This window comes from Saccostrea cucullata, unplaced genomic scaffold, assembly GCF_032062105.1.
Source record: "Saccostrea cucullata isolate Sc308-1 unplaced genomic scaffold, CSIRO_AGI_Scuc_v1 ctg181, whole genome shotgun sequence".
Classification (NCBI taxonomy): Eukaryota; Metazoa; Mollusca; class Bivalvia; order Ostreida; family Ostreidae; genus Saccostrea; species Saccostrea cuccullata.
In genome coordinates this window covers 565,202-581,217 of record NW_026936455.1, presented here as the reverse complement: position 1 = coordinate 581,217, position 16,016 = coordinate 565,202, and the positions used below count along the sequence as shown (strand labels likewise).

General features: G+C 35.3%; 2 protein-coding genes across 2 annotated transcripts in view; one reads left to right on the top strand and one right to left on the bottom strand.

Annotated features, from left to right (window-relative positions):
- The window catches only part of LOC134245645 (vacuolar protein sorting-associated protein 8 homolog), a 33,021-nt gene that overhangs the window by 5,613 nt on the left and 11,392 nt on the right, over positions 1-16,016 (bottom strand). Inside the window, 25 exon segments of the mRNA XM_062727927.1 lie at positions 251-311; positions 429-518; positions 777-933; positions 1,472-1,611; positions 1,805-1,903; positions 2,033-2,117; positions 2,280-2,419; positions 2,594-2,686; positions 2,994-3,060; positions 3,321-3,355; positions 3,717-3,790; positions 3,975-4,084; positions 4,471-4,655; positions 4,989-5,211; positions 5,378-5,424; positions 5,684-5,776; positions 6,213-6,350; positions 6,664-6,774; positions 6,948-7,034; positions 7,264-7,347; positions 8,539-8,619; positions 8,749-8,871; positions 9,168-9,224; positions 9,339-9,441; positions 9,554-9,604. Coding sequence (XP_062583911.1) covers positions 251-311; positions 429-518; positions 777-933; positions 1,472-1,611; positions 1,805-1,903; positions 2,033-2,117; positions 2,280-2,419; positions 2,594-2,686; positions 2,994-3,060; positions 3,321-3,355; positions 3,717-3,790; positions 3,975-4,084; positions 4,471-4,655; positions 4,989-5,211; positions 5,378-5,424; positions 5,684-5,776; positions 6,213-6,350; positions 6,664-6,774; positions 6,948-7,034; positions 7,264-7,347; positions 8,539-8,619; positions 8,749-8,871; positions 9,168-9,224; positions 9,339-9,441; positions 9,554-9,604 — 2,534 coding nt within the window.
- LOC134245640 (uncharacterized) lies at positions 11,202-15,486 on the top strand. The gene is made up of 3 exons (XM_062727914.1): positions 11,202-11,262; positions 13,201-14,116; positions 14,624-15,486. The coding sequence occupies exons 2-3, from the start codon at positions 13,201-13,203 to the stop codon at positions 15,436-15,438; spliced, it is 1,731 nt and encodes a 576-aa protein (XP_062583898.1). The 5' UTR covers positions 11,202-11,262; the 3' UTR covers positions 15,439-15,486.

Genomic DNA, 16,016 nt, shown 5'->3' with positions numbered 1-16,016 from the left:
TAAATTGACTTCCTCAAGAATCAATTTTAGAACTACACTGTACATGTATAGTGGACCTTCAGATATCCGTACACCAGATATCCTGACGCTTCAGTATAAGGACGACTTTTTATCGGAACTGAATTTTTTAATGTTGTTTTGTCTTGTTCAACTGGTAATTTAGGTATCCGGACACTTCACATATCCGGACAAATTGACTAGAAACCAAAGCGTCTGGATAAATGAGGCTCCACTGTACATGTATAGATACCTTTCTCTGAATCTGGAGTAAGCAGCTCATTGGTCAGTAACTTCAGTTTGTTCTGGAGGTTCTGAAATTATCAAAAATACAGGTGTCCAAGAAATAAATGTGACTGTATATACACACAAGAAAACTCTCCTGTACACAGTTTTATTTATATACATTGTAGATATCAATATTGACTTACAGTGAGTATGATTCCGAATGCCCCCTGTATGTCCCCTGCTTTCTCCAGTAAGTATGCTGTGGCCTCTGAGTGTTTGTGTTTTCTGCAGATCTGAGTCAAAGAAGGACATTCTCCATTACATGAAATACTGGCATTACAAAATATTTAAAATGCCTTTACATAGATTATAAATCAACAGCTACTTTAGATAATGAAATCTTAATTTAATCTTTAAATAATCAAAATTTTTGGGCTGAAATTACTGATTCAGACAAGAATACTGATATATTACTGAGATTATTTTTATTTAACTTTCAATACAAAATAATTCACTGAATCATTGACTTATTGATTGTTGAGAACACTTACCTCCAGGGTTTGCTCTAGCCTATACCCCTCATTAAGCTTGATAAAGTTATACACATCCTGGGGCCTGAACTGACACATTAGATCCACGTACAGCTCTAAGATCCAGGGCTCGATGTTCACCTGTTTATCAGAGTGTATAGCGCTACCCCCAGATTCCCTGTGATGAGTATAAACAGAGTGACACTATCAGACTTACTGGTATATGTCATGATGGGCTCATGGGCCTCAACACTCACCTGAGTTGTTACCAGTGCATGTGAAAATATGGAAAATATAAAACTGATTTAGAGAAGGGTCAAATAGACAAACACTTTTGTTCATACTATAAAAAAAAACATTCCTGAAGTTTACAAAGATTTATGTTATATAATAAACTTTTCTGTTTGATTGCAAAATTTGGAGCAAATTTAAGATTTACAGATGTGAAGTCATACAAATGTAAACAAAATGTTACCTCCATTTGTTTGAAAAAGAAAGTAAGTTTATAATATGGAACCAAGAACTTGGCTTTGGGTGCTACATTTGTTGTTCGATGTGTTTTTTTTATAACCATAGCTCTCATGAATTTTATGAAAAAAGTAATCTTATAATGAAGGCAAAACCCCATAAAGATTAAAACAAAGGGAAGCAGAACCCTATGTCTGCCAAACACTTAATAACAATACACACATTCAAATTTTACAAAAATAACATACCTGTATGACATCACACCTTTTAGGAACTCATACAAAATCTTCGGATTACTCTTCATCTTCTCAGCAACTACTCCCAAATTTTTTGGCATGGTAGAAATCACCATCTGAGCCGCTTGTTTACAATCAATGGAAACTAGGTCCTACAAAGGTTAAAGGCAGGTTCAACTCAGTTACTACATTTTGTATGTCTCATTTTCTGAAGAAATGTGCCAAATACTGTATAGGCAGATTTTAATTGGTTTGTAACCTCCAATAGATTTGATTAGTTTGGTACCCCTAACAGATTTTGATTGGTTTGTAACTTCTGAATGACAAGTTTTGATTGGTTATTACCTCCAGGTGACTGAAGGCCTCTTCTTTTAGCCTTTCTTGTTCCTCCTTTGTAAACCTTTCACTGTTCAGTATACTGGTGATATAACTGAAGGCATGATACTGCAAAAAGACAGAAAGACTTGTAAAGTGGCTTTAAATGCATGTGCTGACTCTCGAGTGAATCAATGGCTTTTATAATCCTTTTTTTCTACAAGATACTTCATAAAACTTCTGCATCAATACACTTACCTTTCTTGAGGGATCTCTCAGGTAACAGGATAAAATCTTGTCAAACTGTCTCCTCTTTTCATACAGCAGCTCACAGACTCGATAGCTGAATAAATGGAAAAGATTTTTAAAAAGGCTTCATTCCTATATTATCAATTAATATAAATAGTATGTTCATGAAAACTAGGTTATCACTAACCTAACCACAAGCTGTAATACATGCATTTCAACAATGAAATACTTCTGGGTAAAAATAACTTTTACTCACAACTTGGCATTCTCGGCCATGGACAGCAGTTTTTCCTCATCCACCTGTTTTAATCCCCCAGCCTGGAGGAGTTCCATCAGGGCCTGCTGTCTCTCCTCATGACGAGAGTCATCCTCTGGGTTAGCTAAAAACTCCAAAACCTGCAACAACACAATACTGTCCTCATACAACAAAAAGTAAGATCATGTATACTATTGTCACTAATAAGCAATTCACTAGATAATTCCAAGATTCAAAAAAACTTTGATGAACTTATTCCAAAGATATTAATCTTATTTTCATCTTCTATTTTCCATTTATCAATTATAAAGCACCTGTTCAAACAGGACTCTGTTGACAAGGATTGTGTTTTCATGGCTGGCCATCTGTCTGGCTAGGAAGGTGAACAGGATTCCTATCTGTGTCGGCTGAAAAACAGAATATGCTGTCTGATGAACTCTATTTCATTAACTTGTCCTCAAATCATTTAAATTCTAAATGCAAAAATTCTTTATATCATTTGTCACAAGTTTTTGGTGTAATATCTGCATGTAAAGGTATGTGCATCAATGTCAATATTCAATTCACCATTCTCAATCCCTACTGAAGCTAAAAACATTTTGATGGATCTTTGGAATATACTGAAATCTCCTAAATCTTTCTTTTGATCTTTTGACTTTTTTCAATGAAAACTGAACTTCATTAACAATCAATCAATTAAATGAAGCTGCTTACAGTGAATTCCCCACTTTCTACCATCACTTGTAGAAGGATGTCCACAACTCTCTGACGATTCTGTATCCTGAAATCAGGTAGCAATGTACTGGTATACTTGCTGAGACATTACATCTGAAGATAAACTTTTAGCACCTATGCTTCAATTTTTTTTTCTATAATACAGTATTGTACAAGTTTGAATTACAGCTTTATAGCAGTTCGTGTATATTATTTAAACACAAAACTCCATACTTAGCTCAAGAAAAGAAAAATTGTCTTTACTCCCTAAGTTTTAAACTTTTGCATACGTAATAAAATGAAACCATGAAAAATAAATTTTGTTACCCTTCTTCAGTATTGAACTCTCTCTCTTCAAAAGCCTGAAAAAAAGTCACCATTACGATATTATGGCAACTGTTATAGTATGGAAGAATGGCACTTGTCAAACATTGATCAAAAGGCAAAGTTTCCTTTAAATTTTTTCCCCCGAATTTGTTCCAAATTGAGCCCTGTGTTATATTCTACTATTGATTTGATTACATAGTTACAGGTATCTCTATCTTTGGTTAAACAATTTTGTCAGATATTGCAGAAAAGCTCCATTTTCATGATTCAATGGTTATTCTGTCTCAATGAACTCTTTTAAACTCAAAATAACAGAACCGATCGAGACATAAATGTTTCAAAATATCTCAAACTGCTTGATACTTTTATAGCTTAAGGATATTGGATCTAACTCACCAAGGCTAGAACATTAAGGAACTCCCTTGTATCAAAGTGAAGCAGTGTTCTCAGGTAGGGGTAAGTGGAGTCATCTAAAAGAAGTAAGTATGAAATCCATACACAGTACACATATATGTATGTAATTTTACAGTTTAACTTTGATAAATTGAACACAGATATCTCGAATACCATGGATACCTAAAAGTCACTCGGAGTGACTCTTTCTTTTATTTTCATATTATTTAAATTTCAAAATTTTATAATTTCAATCCCTACCATTTTTAACCCTCAGACGAGTGATACACTGAAATACATTCCTCTTCACATCTGCCACCATCTCCTCCGGAATATCCCCCAGGGGGTAGGCTCTTCCTGCCAAACAGCAGCTGGAATGATTGAATGTTCGAACTGTACAAAGTATTACATTAAATTGAAACTATTCTTGATATTTTATGATAGTTTTGAAGTTTTGAAGTACCCTGCCATAAGACTGAAGTTGAAGTACTTACTTTATACTGGAGAATGATGTTTCTCTATTTATGATGTTACGATGAAATCTTGACTTAATTGCAACACAATTTATAGTATTATGAGACCTTTCCATATACATGTATTTCATTTGAAAACTATGTAGTAAATAAATGATCATGGTAGTTCTACTTCATAATTGCTAAGAATAGTTCCTGACTTAGGTCTTCACTAAATTTTGATAATTGAAAATAAGTTCATATACTGTATTAGTACTTGCTTTGTAGAAAAAAATCCACAATACCTGATATACACCAGCAGTTTGTTCCCCAGTCTTATCTGTTCGTCTGTCAGTTGGATCCCTGTGCTGACGGCTTGCTGTAGAATCCCCAGCAGTTCTTCTAATGGAGTGGTGTAATCATACATTCCTTTGTTGTACACATAAATGATGGCATCATACAGTCCATGGGACCAACACAAATTCACAACCTGTTTTGAAATTTTTAAAGTAAAATAAAAAGTACTATTTTTAAAAAAAATCTGAAAAGCTTTAAAATATGAAATTATAGGCATAAGGTACTGTTATTGGCACTATGATTAAAATGCTAAATGTAAACTTATTTAAGAGATGAATTTAATTTTTGAAAATCCATAAGGACATGAACTACGATGCTTCCCACTGGAATATTTCATGAAGCACATTGGCGCATCATGATGAATGATGGTACATTCTCCATCAATTGCACTACAACATTTACTGTGAAATTTCACATCAATGATTCAATTACTCCTCAAATGAAACAAACATCATATATAGCTTGCCTGATGTATATCCAGACTGGTAACCTCCAGGTGAACTATACAGGACTCCACCCCTTCTAACATGTTTTTATCCTGATAGTGCTCCACCAGGTCCTTCATTACGCTGGGGGGGATGGAGCGTAGCTTGTCGTTGAGGATGTACGGCTCCAGACACTCTAGGAAGGTCCCCCGGGCAATGTAGTCCACCGCAAATCTGTCATAGATCCTCCCAAACAAAATATCACTAAAATAAAGATTTATAACATTACAGTACTAAAAATTCAACAATGAGTGTTTAGACTTTCACAATTCCTTATTTGAAATTTTGATAAATACTATACTGAAAAGACCTTAATATATTAAATCATATAAGCAATAATTTTGCGATTTCCACAATATTTGATACATACGTTCTGTCTAGGTGTAAACAGTAATCTACACATACAGGAACAATATTCTGAAAAGTTAGACATAAGAATTGATTTGCAAGAAAAAGGATATACATATTGTTTACAGTATTTACATAATGTTTACATTATTTTTCTTATTTATACAAAATTTTATTCACAAATAAAAGTGATTGGGATAAGGCAGCAGGCAAAGCCTACTTTAGCCCTCTCCCAAGTTTACAGTTTAGGTTTACAGTATTTACAGGACATTACGGTATTTACAGGATATTACAGTATTTACAGGCTATTCACAGTATATTGACAGACCTGATAGTAGGCCTCCAGCTCCTCCATCTTCCCTTTCTCTGGACAAAGTGTTGTCATGGACAGGTCAACATATTCAAACAGGAGGTCTAACATCTGTAACAAAAAAACTTAAATTTACAAAGTGTATTTCCTAAAACTCCTTGTCCTCTCCAAAAGAATTATAATCAGTTTACATCTAAACACATAATATTTTATTTCTTTTCATAAAAAACGTTTAATTTCAAACACTCAAATGTTTCTTACAGCTTAAGAGAAATAACCTAGAAGTGTGAAAATAAGAAAATAAATATATGCCAACATCAATTTTGACTTTTAAACTCAGGACAATAAACTATGAATCAAACAATAAGGTATCCATTTACAAGGCACAATGATGCATATGAATGTACTTGGACCTAAAGAGATTGATAAATAAAGAAACAGAGAGAAATAAAGTTAGCAAGTTACTTCTTGGTTTTCCTTTTCTGCATGCTTAAAGACTTAACTCCAGGTTTTCAATTCATACATTTGACATGAAACTTTTGCTTACCATGCCAGAAATAATTTCCCTCTTGATTTTTGAGGACCCACTGAGTCCGATGACAGCTTTGGCGCGACCATCATAAAATGACAATGCCAGAGCCAGGGCTTCATTGTATTTGTTCCGCTTAACAAGAACATCTATACGCTGAAAATAGAATATACATCTACTTATACATGTGTATACATACTCTGTATGAACATAGTACCTTTTAATTAAAGTTGCTTGCAGAAGATTTATTACAGTAAATGATGACAAAAATGAAATGCTATTTGTAGCAGAAAGTGAAATTTCATAGAAACATAGGTCATATCTAGTGAATATACAGACACCGTAACAGCTTTAATTTCTTATTACATATTAATATTACGATGTTCTAGGAGGAAGATCCCTAGGGGAATTTCCTGTTTTATAATGTATATTACACATCTATTTTTATCTATGACTTAACCGTGCTTACCTCCCTCCAGTTGCGTAGCATGTAGACATACACAGCCTTGGTACCTAGCAACAGTAACTGACCATTGTGACTGACCACGGTCTGGTAACAGGCCTCCTCTCCAGCTGTCGCCTGGACATAAACGAAAAAAAAATTAACTATCAAGTAAAATAAAAAGGCCTAGGCATGAACATGAGGTAGTTATTTACAAGGAAAGAGTACCAGTAAACTCTCGTCGATATGGATCAATTTCTGTATTTAAATTTAAATATCCCCATGACAACAGGATATAATGATAAACTCACCAATGCCTGACTGACATTGCCTCCTGTAGCCAGGGACTTGAAGTGACTATTATTATACACCAGCTGTACTTCAGACACATCCACTACCTGTAAGAAATTTTCAGATTTAAAAACATCAAGTTGCAAGAATTAATACTGTATGTGATAACAAATCCCCCACACCATGTAAATACAAAGCTTCTTATAATATATTGCTCTCCCCCCTTCTCCCCTCCACCTTTCAAAGAAAACATTTGAAAAGGTTTTCCAAATATTACATGTATGCCTATTCAATTTTCAATATTATGTTTCTATGATAATAAAAGCCTCCTCTGACCTCCAGTTCCTCCTCAGACCTGACATCAATGACGTGCATTTTCTCATTTGTATCCAAGGCAACCAGAACTCTAGGATTCATCCACTACAATGCAAAAATATTTTACCTTCAAATTTTTTAAGCTATTCAAATCAATATGTTGTGAAAACAGTTTTATACTCGACTGTTTTGTGTACAATGTATATACGAGGGGTTGTCAAAAAGTTTGTGGACTGAGGCTATAAAATTAGTACTATGTAGTTTGTGCTTTCAAAATTTATATGAAACATTAAACAACAAAAAATAAAGAAATGTTGAAAATTTTAGCTCGATATGTTCATTATTTGCCAAATTATTATAAAATAAAAACAACATTATATGATCATCCGGCGCTGTCATCGTTTATTTTCATGACATCCGACGTCATTTTTTTTTTTTAATGTCCGCTTCTCTACCTCATACACTTTTTTGATGAGATTCCCTGGAGGTGAGTAATTACTTAAATCCGACTTGTTTATATAACTTTACAATGTCATTAACAGCGGCTTTCAATGAATATTGTATTCCAAATGGATTCCATTGGGAGAGATCCTGGCTTAATTGTGCCAGCATATTTTGCTTTTGGTAGTACAATATCTATAATACATGATCAATGTCATTGTTAGACATGATTGATTTTTCACAGCTTGACTACAAATCGACATTAACTGTGTATCCCTGTTCTCTCTGAATCTATTTTGACATTTAAAGACAAGTACTCTGGTTGCATGTTATTTCTGTGTAGCCAATTTAAACATTTCTTAGGTCTATACCAGTTTTTTCAGGGGCAAAACTTTTAAGAATGTTGGAAAAGGAAACCCCTCCCCCCTTTTGAAGTCATTTTCAAGGCCTCATTTGTTTGGACATTTCATGTAAAATTTACGATAAAAATTCATAGAACTTCCAGAATGAAGTGAAAATTTCATATTTTATGAAACAACTGTGTTCCGACACATACCTGAATTTATGGGATTTTTGGATGTCAAATATTCATATCGTAAGACTTTTTCTCATTAAACATAGGTCGCAAAAACGTCGTGTTCGAGGTTGCGCCGCCTGGACATACCATTGCTTACAAAAACATTACCAATTTATTTAAAAATGAAATTTATGATTTATGGTTTATTCTCTAGATTGAAAAAATGATGCCAACTAGATATTTTAAAATTCATTGATGTGCCTAAAGTGGTTTTAATTTTATGGCGCTAGTCCATGAACTTTTTGATAACCCCTTGTATGCATGTTAAAAATACTCACGGCCACTGCTAGCATCTTGTAAGGTACATTGATCTTCTGTAAACCAGTACACTTTATGTCCTGGGCATTACTACAGATCACCTACAATCAACAGTTATATGGTATTAATATATACTCAAAAGCTATTTAGCATATATCATACCTGGGCATTATCTTATGCACCTGCTAACTGCATTCAGGTTTTTTGTTTTGTTTTTGTTTTAGTTATACCTGGAAAAAGTAGATAGTAGATTCCCTGGCGAACACCAGTACTGGGTCTATGACTCTGTCCCTCTCTGATACCTGGATAATGACAAACTGCCAGGCAAGTAGGGGGAGGCTGGTGGGGCTACCCTATAAATAGTGCAATAATGATTAGTAACACAATTCTATAAATAGTAATACAAGTCTAAAAAATTAATACAAGTGGACACATTTTTATATATATTAACATTACCAGTAAGTCTTTAAATGGTAATATCATTCTACAAGTATATGCTCATGCCCTTATATTTGTTGAATATCAAATGCAGGGGATCAAAATTTCCTGAATAGAAGCATCACTCTTTATGAAAGAGTTCCGTGATACACTCTTGCAATCAAGAAGAGGCTATTGGCAATCCAGGATTAGCAATTTTTAAATATCTTACCTTTAGAGGATGAGTAAATACAACTTTCAATTGGGGTCTCAATGTTACCAACAAGACCTGGAGAGAAAAAAATATTAATTCACATATACTGACAAAAAGAATGTTCAACACAAGAGATGAATCCGTCCTTTATTACAGGGATTAGAATTCGATACAAAAACATTGACCTACTTTAGATAATGTTGCCATAGCAACCACCATGACATCCTGCATTGGATGATCTTTGATGGTGAGGTTCATGTGCAGAGGTTCAACCACACAGACTTCTCCTCGACTGAAAGGAAGAGAAATTGAATTATAGTCATGAAAAATTGATTTGTTCCCCAGCTTTATCTCACTCCTTTGCACACATATGCATTATTAAAAAAAATCATGGAAACACTCACCTTCCAGAAAACAGACATTTTGATTCACAGGTCCGCACTCCAATCAATCGCCTGAAAAAAAGATTGAAATGTTAATCACAGATCAAGAAAAACTTTTTTCCTGAAAAAAAAACAGTGATATCCTTTCATTTCTAATGAAGAAAATACATGTATATGTTAACAAGAGGTCCATGGGCCACATCGCTCACCTGAGCACTGTAGCTAAGAAAAAAGCAGAAATCAGTTTATCATTGAAAATTTTAAACCCCAAAAAGGTCCCCACCAATCTTAAAAGAGAGTGGGTATGATTTGAACAAACTTGAATCTACACAAACTAAGGATGCTTGCATATTTCTTTGACTACCTCTGGCTTTATAGCCCTTTACATTTGAACTTACATTGTGGCTCCCCCTCCCCCCTCACTGCCCAACTGAAATATGACCAATCATGGCTTTGGTTCAAGCCTAGTATTCCGACGGTCCAATAGTTCGATAACCCAGTGTCAAAAGGTGTAATAGTCCGACGGCCCGATAGTCCGACAATTTGACCATCACCAATATTTATAATAGAGTTAAAATTTATTCCTTTCAGACATTATTTCAAGGAAATTACGAAAAACCGCTGTGTAACATTAATTAGTGAAAAGGTTGAAACAATTAAATTCAACTTTTCAATCCTCCAGATCGAAAGGTCAACCCATAAGTGAGGATGCCTCCATATAAAAATGATCAATCATGGCTTTGCTACTGTTGAAAAGCTTTTTATAGAATTTATTTCTATGTAAAACTTTGATCGGCCATTGTGGCCCCGCCCAACCCCCCAGGGGTCATGATTTGAACAAACATGCCACCAAATTTTTAATTTTTCTGAATTATCTCCCCTTGAATGAGGGCCTGGCCCTTCATTTGAACAAACTTGAATCCCTTTCACCCAAGGATGATTTGTGGCAAGTTTGGTTGAAATTGGCTCAGTGGTTCTAGAGAAGAAAGTCGAAAATGTGAAAAGTTTACAGACAGGGGGACACTGGACAAACTGTGATCAGAAAATTAAGGATAACCATTTATATTCAAATGCACATTTCAGAGTATTCAAATCAACTGATAAATCTGTATACTAGACTAATTAATTTCATTTCAGTATGTGCAACCTCTGGGAAGAAAATGAAAGGAAACTGCAAATAATTGGATTTTTTCTAACTCCAAGGTGCAGAACTGTCAAAAATCTACTTGCGTGATCGTATCCAAAATAGAACTTGACCTAGATATTATTCTGATATATCTGTATACCAAATTTCATTTCAGTATTTGCAACAGTTGTGAAGAAAATGAATAGCAACTAAGTGGACTGACAGAACGACAGACAGCAGCAAAGCAATATGACCTCCCTTCTTTGAAGGGGATCATAATTATTCATTCATTAATTTCCTTAAGCAAATAATTACCTTTAATAACAAAATTTGGATAAAACTATTTACTGTAAAATAAATTATTTACTCTATAAAATTTGTCCCTGGAATAACAAATAATATATTTATCAATCTTTAAAAATATTCATTTAGTAATTTAAAAAAGTACAGGTGTAACGTTATACATATCTGGGTTAACAGGACATTTAAATCTATATTTAACTCCATCCAGGAAGTAATTTACAAATCTCGTCTAAGTCTCAACTAAAATCTCACTCTGACATTTCAAAGTTATTTATACGTTTAGAGGTCATTTACATCAAAAGTAAGTACAGGGTTGCCTGCATGAAATCTAAATTTTATTTTAAAAAAGGACAAGTTTGTATATTTACCAGTAAGTCCAATTTCTCTAATATAATACAAGATTTAAGGATATCCGATCTTCAGCCATGAAGGATAACTCCAAAAATCAATATTTGATTTAAAATGCATCAAAATGAAGCTTGAAAATGAATTTTTTTCATGCAACAATTTTCATTTTATTCATCTTTATAAGATTCAATGTTTTTTGGAAGTCTTAAAAAAGGTCTTATAAAAGTTGATATTTGTACCCTATAAAAGGGGGAAAAAATACAGTTTTAGAGAATAAGATTTTCTTGAATCCAGACTTAAATATCAATGCTTATTAACATGATATGAAATACAAAGTGATTTGTGGTGTCTTGCAATGATAGCAAAAACCTTTTGCACTATGTACTATAGAATATAAGACGGAAATAGAAGATAAACAAGAGGCCCAGGGGCCACATCGCTCACCTGAGCAATTGGCTAGGAAAAAGCACATATCAGATTAGAACTGAAAGTTTACTGAGGTTGGGGGGGGGGGGGGGGGCTTGAATTTTACCCCCCCCCCCCCCCCCCCCCCCCCCCGGGGGTCAAGATTTGAACAATCTAGAATCTACACTACCAGAAGATAATTCCCTATAAATATCACTAAGCATGGCTTTGAGGTACTTGCAAAAAAGATTTTAAAAGGTTTCCTTATATATTCCTATGTAAAACTTTGATAGGCCATTTTGGCCCCACCCTGCCCCCGGGGGTCATGATTTGAACAAAATTGAATCTACACTACCTGAGGATGATTCAACACGAGTTTCATCTTTCCTGGCCCAGTGGTTCTTGAGAAGAAGATTTTTAAAGATTGTTCCTATATATTCCTATGCAAAACTTTGATCGGACATTTTGGCCCCACCCTACCCCCGGGGTCATGATTTGAACAAACTTGAATCTACACTACTTGAGGATGATTCCACATGAGTTTCATCTTTCCTGGCCCAGTGGTTCTGGAGAAGAAGATTTTTAAAGATTTTTCCTATATATTCCTATGTAAAACTTTGATCGGCCATTTTGGCCCCACCCTACCCCCGGGGGTCATGATTTGAACAAACTTGAATCTACACTACCTGATGATGATTCAACATGAGTTTCATCTTTCCTGGTCCAGTGGTTCTTGAGAAGAAGATTTTTTAAAAATGCCATTAATTTTTCTCTAATTCAATGACATAATTATCTCCCCTTGGAAAAGGGTGTGGCCCTTCATTTGAACAAACTTGAATCCCCTTCACCCAAGGATACTTTGTAGCAAGTTTGGTTGAAATTGGCTCAGTGGTTCTTGAGAAGAAGATGAAAATGTGAAAAGTTTACAACAACAACAACGACGCCGACGACAACGACAGACAACGGACAAATTTTGATCAGAAAAGCTCACTTGAGCCTTTGGCTCAGGTGAGCTAAAAATACCAACTAAGCATAAAAATCATGACAATATCTCTGGATGCCTGGATACCTATTGTTTTTAAACCTAAAATATTATTGTTGATCAATTTGCAATTTGAAAATGCATTGCAGATATTCAAGTTCGCTTTTTCTGCAAAAATATTGCAGATTTGGCAATTTTCCCTATATAATATGATTAACTTTAATCTTTATTTTTAAAGAAATTCTGTGGACAAATTTACATAACTTTATGGATTCAGAGATACTTTTGTATTTTTTATTACTTTATAACTGCTAATTTTATAAACCTGAGGATCGGACTACCTTAATACACATACAATAGAATTGTTTCCTTTATGTGAGTGTTCCTCTATAATTAGAGTTAGACAACATTGTTGTTCAGCCTAAACAATTAAAGATGCAAAATGTAACAGTTGCAGATACGGAACCCATATGCAGGTAACAAACTTTTAAATTCTAATTTCAGATGGCACTTTCCAAACCAAAAATTCTAGGCACTGGGCAACACTTTCTAGAGTGTGGTTTTGAAGATTGTGAGAGAAATTGTGAATTCTACTGCAATTCCTGCCATCATCAGATGTGTAACTCATGCAGAGACCAACATCTAAAGATTTCAGAAAACAAAAACCATGAGGTGGTCCTTTACCAGCAACGCAACAGGCAACTTCCTGTGGAGAAATGCAAGATCCACCCCACCAAAGAAATAGACATTCTCTGCAAAGACTGCAATATTCCTGTATGTTCAAAGTGTTCAACAATGCAAGAGCACCATGGACATATATTTACCGATTTAGAAACTATTTACACGGAGAAATTTACTCTTTGCCAAACTGAACTCTTTAAAATCCATAATTACTTTGTTCCTACAACACAGGATTTACAGAAAGAAGTCCGGGAAGATGCCAAAGAAGTTAAACAGATCATGGACAGCATACGGACATCCATGAAGGCTGAAGCCGAGTCTCTCAAAAACATGGTGGACACAGTGCTTTCAGAAAATATGGAAGAATTAAATCAAATAGAGAAGTCATTACTGGAGAAATTACAGAGCCAAGAGAAGACATTTGATGATTATATTGCCTATCTCAGTGACCTCGTTAAAGAGTTCCAGAGTTACCTGTCCTCTACTGAGCTCACTAACTTCACAACTCAACTTCCAAACAACTTAAAAATACAATCCATACCAGAAACCACAAAATGTGTAACACCAGAATTTTCTTTTGCTCAATGCAGGAAAAATGATGTTGCTAAATTATTAGGGAAATTAATAAAATCAGATAGAAAGGCAGAAGTACGAAAAGTAAAGCCAATGGAAATTGCTTCTTTCTCTACATCAATGAAATCTACAAGTGAACAGTCAAAACAAAATATTTCCATTTCTAATTATTTTTCTCTGTGATAACTATTTGAAAGTTAGGGTAATTTATTTCTTGATAATTCTACCGGAATGTAAATTAGGCAGGTCGATAGGTCAGCAGCTAAGGAGGCCTAATACGCATGCAAATCTCGTGCGCATCTGTCTCTGTGTCTTACGCTAAGGAGGCCAAATATGCATGCAAATCTCGTGCGGCTGCCTTTGTGTTTGACGTCAGTGTGCGAGGACTTTTGAAATTGGCATGGAAGTCCTTGTGCAATTTAAATCTATTAGTCTACTTTTTTAATGTCTAAGTCTACAATTTTATTTCACAATGAAATGGAAATATAAGGAATCACTGTCTAGTTATGCGAGTATGCCAGGGACATCAACAATAGTGGGAAGCATGGGATAATTTTAGCATAACGGGCTTCACCCGTTATGCAAATTATCCCATGTTTCCCACTTTTGTTGATGCCCTGGCATACTCTCAAAACTAGACAGTGATTCCTTAAATAAACATGTGAAATCTGACAAGAAACAATGTCTCTATCTGCCTCTGTCACCAAGGTCAGGGAGTTCAATGTACCAGGTGTTAAGAATGTATTCCATGTATCACAAGATCAATCAGACAGACTCTGGATCAGTGACATATTTGGTAATCTTGTCCAAACAGATCTACAGGGGAATGTGATACAGAGGATAAAAACCAGTGGTGGACGTGAAGGTTACCACACAGTCACACAGAACGGGGATCTGATCTTTACAGACAAAGACAAGAAAGTTGTCAATAGGATAACACAGGATAATAATATCAATGAATTCATTGAAACTGGAGACTGTAGACCATACAGCACACACTCCTCCCACATCAATGGGGACTTACTGGTGGGGATGAAGAAGGATAGAGAGGCTGGTAAAGTCACCAGGTACAACAAGACAGGAAAAGAACTACAGAACATACAGAGGGATAACAAAGGACAGGAATTGTATACTTATCCATATTACATAACAGAAAACATCAGTGGAGATATCTGTACATCAGACATTTATAAAGGTGCAGCAGTGGTGGTGAATAAATCAGGACAACACAGATTTTCCTACAAAGGTCAAAAGTCAGGGTTCAATCCCTATGGATTCTGTACTGATGTCCTTGGTCACATTCTGGTGTGTGATAGTGTCAGTAAAACTGTTCACCTCCTTGATCAAGACGGTCAGTTCTTGTCTATATTACTCACACAACAACAAGGGGTACAGTATCCCTGTAGTGTGTGTGTGGATGGTGAGAACAATCTCTATGTGGGACAAGGTCTCACCAACACACTGACAGTGTACAAGTATATAAAGTGATTCTTATTCTGGCATTAATAGGCACTCCACCGAAAAAACCAGGCAATGGGTGGCAGTGGCGGATTTAAGGGGGGGCGCACCCGGCGTGCGCCCCCCCTAAAATTGTCAAAGTTAGCGTAAATCACAGTTTTGTCTAGAAAATGTAAATATGTCAAATTGGTAGACCTCATTTTTACCCTAGAAAATCTCTAGAATCCAGGAGCTTCGCCCCCTGGACCCCCACCAGGGCTTTGCCCTGGACCCACTGGGGGCCTCAAGGCGACCCCCAGACCCCTTGCCAAATTTTGGCGCCCCCTCTAACTCCAATTCCTGGATCCGCGCCTGGGTGGCATATTGCATGTCATGGATTTGAATGATTTTTTGCAGTAAGACTTGTTAAAGCAAGTGTTTACACATGACAACATAAAAAAAATTTCTTATAGTGCTCCTCTAGTCCTATTTCTGGCAAATGCTTGATTTAAGTGCAACATGAGGGTAAAAAAATTACTTATGTGGTCCAAAATTGAGTTTAGCAAGTGATTTTTTTGAATTTAGTATCCACTTTTCATTATAACATTACAATGACAGAAATTTCCCCC